At 40.1% G+C, this 5,220-nt stretch overlaps 1 protein-coding gene across 1 annotated transcript; it reads left to right on the top strand.

Moving 5' to 3' along the window:
* The first annotated feature begins 77 nt into the window (after window positions 1-77).
* On the top strand, window positions 78-1,232 carry LOC112094292. The gene is made up of 2 exons (XM_024174845.1): window positions 78-101; window positions 573-1,232. Exons 1-2 carry the CDS (start codon window positions 78-80, stop codon window positions 1,230-1,232), a joined length of 684 nt encoding a protein of 227 aa, XP_024030613.1.
* The last annotated feature ends 3,988 nt before the right edge of the window (window positions 1,233-5,220 follow it).

Genomic DNA, 5,220 nt, shown 5'->3' with positions numbered 1-5,220 from the left:
TTCATGCATATTTCTTAACATAAAACCTTGTTTTTCCAAAAGATTGAGTGGGCGAGGGTTTTTTGAAGAAAAGACCCATGGCCTCCATTGTTGGTCCGCAGGTAACACATGGTGATACCGACCCCTAGGAAGGGATTCATTATGTACCGGTGTGGATCTCCGAGTGGATAATTTATTTGAGCATATTTTATGGTTGTACACCCCTAGGTGACAATTGTAAAATATGGATCAAATAGTTGAAACGATGGTTATACACTCAATAATCTCCCCTAGGAGCTTTGCTAATTAAATTAATGGCCAAAGAAAACGATTATCAATATATGCTGGACAGAGATTGATTCGGATGGTATATATTGATCGGAGGGGATCCGTGTTCCAAATTAAATTTTGCATGATCTCCCCTAGGAGACTTACAAAATTTTGAGTTTGGAATTATCGTTGTGAGGTTGTGATTTTTTTTTTCAAGGTTTTGACACACAAACATATTTGTTGCATTATAACATGTATATATGTTTGATTACTAAATGTTTATGCAAGTTTGCTTATACTAGATATATGAATGTTTATTGTAGATCAAAATGTCTTCTAGCACATTATTGTCGATACTTAATAAACACAATTTAACTGGCGAGAATTTTACCGATTGGAAAAGGAACCTAAAGATCGTCCTAACCTTTGAGAAACTGAATTTCGTACTGAATACACCTTGTCCTCCAGAGCCACTTGTTGATGCTCCTAATGAGGTTTTCATTGCGTATCAACACTGGAAGGACTCTGACAATATGGCTCGTTGTTATACGATGGCGAGCATGTCCACTGTGCTACAAGCACAACATGAAGATTACATAACTGCTCGTCAATTATGGATAAATCTTGAGGACATGTTCGGTGGCCAAGCCGCTGAAAAACGTCGGGAAGCCCTTAGTAACCTTATTAACTGCAGACAGAAGGCTGGGTCTTCCATAAAGGAACATATGCTGAAGGTGATGGGCTATTTGGCTGAAGTTCAGACCAATGGAGCCGACATCGATGTTGAGTCTCAATTAACCATGATCTTTGAGACTTTGTCGAAGGAGTATATTCCGTTTAGGGCAACGTTCAATTTGAGTGCTAGACAGAATATAACCCTGACAGAGTTTATGCAAGAACTCCAAAAGTTTGAGCTGATGATCAAGGGGTCGACAATTGTAGAGGCCAACTTTGCTGAGGCATCTTCCTCCAAAAGTAGCTAAGAAGGAGAGTTCTTCAGTTTCGCCAAACAAGGGCAAGAACAAGAAGAAGAAGAACCCGAACAAGCTTAAGTGCTTTCATTGCGGGAAGGTGGGGCACATGAAGAAGAATTGCAAAGACTACCTAGCCGCTAAAGGCAAAGGAGGTGAGTGTGATCTTTTGATTGTGGAAGCATGTCTGGTTGAGGAATCCAGTGACAACTGGGTCATAGATTCTGGAGCAACTAATCATGTGTGTGTTTCTCTGCAGGGGTTCAAGCAAACGAGAAGTCTTCTAAATGAAAGCTTCACGTTGAAGATGGGCGATGGAACACTAGTGTTGGCTAAAGCAGTGGGAGCGTCCATCTTTATTTTGATAGTTATAAGAGTTTATTTTTGCGAGACTGTTTTTATGTTCCTCAATTTAAGAGGAATCTTATTTCTGTTGCTTGTTTATTTAAGGATTCTTATTCAGTTTCTTTTAATAATAAAGTTGTGATTCGTAAAAACAAGTCTTTTATCTGTGATGGATGGATGCAAAATAATCTATATTTTATCAAACCTAAGATGGACTCACTGCTAAACACTGAAGTTGTTAATAACTCTAAAAGGCTTAAAACTTCTCACTCTAATGAGACATATCTTTGGCATTTGCGACTTGGTCATATTAGCTTTAACAGGATACAGAGGTTGGTAAAGGATGGACCTTTAAGTTCTTTAAAGGTTGAGTCCTTACCCCAATGTGAATCTTGTTTGGAGGGCAAAATGACCAAAAGACCATTTGGGTCTAAAGGCAATAGGGCTGAAGATGTTCTTGAACTTGTGCACAGTGATGTTTGTGGTCCCATGAACATTAAGGCAAGAGGAGGGTATGAGTATTACGTCACTTTTATCGACGATTACTCAAGATATGGTTATGTGTATCTATTGCGCCACAAAAGTGAAACTTTTGATAAATTCAAGGAGTTTCGGGCTGAGGTGGAAAAGCAACTGGGTAAACCCATAAAGGCACTTCGATCAGATCGAGGTGGAGAATACCTCTCTGATGAGTTCACCGGATACTTATTAGAGAATGGGATTCTATCCCATTTAACTGCACCTGGCACTCCACAGCAGAATGGTGTAGCTGAGAGAAGAAATAGGACCTTGTTGGACATGGTACGGTCCATGATGAGTTATTCGACATTGTCTATATCTTTCTGGGGATATGCTTTACAAACTGCATGTTATCTTCTGAACAACGTGTCAACAAAGTCGGTTCCTAAAACTCCTCACGAGTTGTGGACGGGCAGGAAGACATCCTTGAACCATATTCGCATATGAGGATGTCCTGCACATGTCCTGGACAAGGAAGCGAACAAGTTGGAAGCACGTTAAGAAGTGTGCATTTTTGTAGGTTATCCGAGAGGGACGAAAGGGGGTTATTTCTATAATCCCAAGGAAAATAAAGTCGTGGTTTCAACGAATGCAACATTCCTGGAGGAAAGTTACATGAACGACTTTAAGCCTCGTAGCAAAATGGTGCTTGAGGAAATGTCGTGTGACTTGGTCATACCGACTGTTCCTTTGGAAACCAATCCAATCAGAGTAGAAGCGGAAACCCAACAACAACCTAAGGGGCTTCGGCGTAGTGGGAGGATCAGACATGAACCTGAGAGATTCATGGCTAATGGGAAAACCTTTTTGAGAGAATCTCTGGAACATGCCAGAGATCCTTATACTTACAAAGAAGCTATGGAGGATGTTGATGCAAACCTCTATATAGAAGCCATGAAAGCTGAGATGAAATCTATGGATTTTAATCTAGTCTGGGAACTTGTAGATCTTCCCGATGGGATTAAGCCCATTGGGTGTAAATTGGTCTACAAGAGAAAGAGAAATGCAGAAGGAAAGGTCGAAACCTATAAGGCTAGACTGGTAGCTAAGGGATACACGCAAAAGGAGGGAATCGACTACGAGGAAACCTTTTCGCCTGTAGCCATGCTTAAGTCCATCCGCATTCTCTTATCCATTGCGGTTGCTCTCGACTACGAGATCTGGCAAATGGATGTCAATACGGCGTTCTTGAACGGCCATATTGAGGAAAGTATCTATATGGTACAACCAGAAGGCTTTGTGGCTAAGGGTTAAGAGGGAAAAGTTTGCAAGTTACTGAAATCCATTTATGGATTAAAGCAAGCTTCTCGTTCTTGGAACAAAAGATTTGACCAAGTGGTCAAGACTTTTGGATTCCAACAGAATATGGATGAACCTTGTGTTTATAAGCATATTCAAGATGGGAAAGTGGTTTTTCTACTGTTATATGTTGATGATATTCTACTCATTGGCAATGATGTAGGGGCTTTATCATCAGTCAAAGTTTGGCTTACCAAACAGTTTGACATGAAGGACTTAGGAGAAGCTAATTATGTTCTGGGCATTCGAATCATAAGAGATCGAAAGAACAAAATGATAGCTCTCTCTCAGGCTTCATACATAGATAAAATTCTCTAGTAGTATGCAATGCAGAATTCCAAGAAAGGTGGGCAACCATCTAGGTCTGGAATTACTCTTTCGAACAGTGATTGTCCCAAGACATCTGAAGAAAGAGAATACATAGTGAGGGTGCCTAATGCTTCGGCGGTCGGGAGCCTCATGTATACAATGCTTTGTACTCGACCAGACATTTGCCATGCGGTCAGGATTGTAAGTCGATTTCAGTTGAATCCAGGACCTAACCACTGGGTTGCGGTCAAGCATGTATTCAAGTATCTTCGGAGGACTAGAAACTATATGCTGGTATATTCCGGGGAGGATTTGACACCTCTAGGATATACAGATTCAGATTTTCAATCCTGTTTGGATTCTAGGAAATCGACTTCGGGTTCTGTCTTTACTCTGGGAGGTGGTTCCGTCGTTTGGAGGAGTGTCAAGCAAACTTGCACTTCTGACTCAACGATGGAAGCCGAGTATGTGGCAGCTAGTGATGCTTCAAAAGAAGCAATGTAGCTCTGCAAATTTTTGATAGATCTTGAAGTTGTTCTTGGTGTGGATAAGCCATTGAGACTATACTGTGATAACAGTGCGGCAATAGCTAACACCAAAGAACCAAGATATCAGAAAATGAGTAAGCACATAGACAGGAAGTATCACGTGATAAGAAGCTTTATTGAAGAAGGGCATGTGGAAATATGAAAGATCGCGTCGGAGGACAATATGGTTGACTCGTTCACGAAGGCCCTGCTGGCCAAGGTCTTCGAGAAGCATGTCAAGGCTATGGGGATACGTAGCATGTCACATTTACTCACTTAAGTGCAAGTGGGAGATTGTTAGCGTTTATGTCCTTAGGAATAAATGTAACAATATTCTTTGAGATATTTTGACTATTAATAAAGATTTGTTTATTTTATATATCTATGTATTGTCCTCTTTATGTTCATAATAGTTGAATGTATGATAAACAAACTGAAAGTCTGAGACTGTCCTTCTAAATCTTTAGGTCATGCATGTAATGTGAACAATATGTGGAAGACAAGAATCTAAAGATGGTAGTCTAAATCTTATGATCCACAATCGAGGGAATAAAGTTGGACGCTTTATTCATGTTAAGATTGTTATGCTGTCTACTTCCTAACGGAGACGGCTTGTCTTGGTCGTCGGAGGTGGGACTCCATGGGTGGAGACATTGATATAATTTCTAATGGTGAAATCTATATTGGATCGGACCAAAGTTGAATTGTTTTAATTAATAATTCTGTTTGAATAAAACAATTCACTTTTGACGAATTATATGTTGTCATCTTAATCCTGAGATGGATGATGAACCTGTATACTTGACTTGTATCCTTTGATGTACTAAAGGGAGACATCCTGACATTATGTAAAGGTACGCTTGCTGGTACATTGGGGGTATGACTCGTGTATGCGTAGATTCGTTATTCATAGATAGTGGAATCCATAGCTCCTATAAAGAGTCAATGATATCCTCTTATGCATTATCAGTGGATTAGAAAATATGAGCGCTCAGCCATTG

This window comes from Morus notabilis, unplaced genomic scaffold (genome assembly GCF_000414095.1).
Source record: "Morus notabilis unplaced genomic scaffold, ASM41409v2 Scaffold280, whole genome shotgun sequence".
NCBI lineage: Eukaryota > Viridiplantae > Streptophyta > Magnoliopsida > Rosales > Moraceae > Morus > Morus notabilis.
This window is presented reverse-complemented; position numbering and strand designations above follow the sequence as displayed.

Coding starts and splice junctions, on each gene's coding strand:
- LOC112094292 (XM_024174845.1), top strand. CDS start 78: ATGGCCTCCATTGTTGGTCCGCAG. Junction 102..572: donor CCTCCATTGTTGGTCCGCAG/GTAACACATGGT, acceptor TGTTTATTGTAG/ATCAAAATGTCTTCTAGCAC.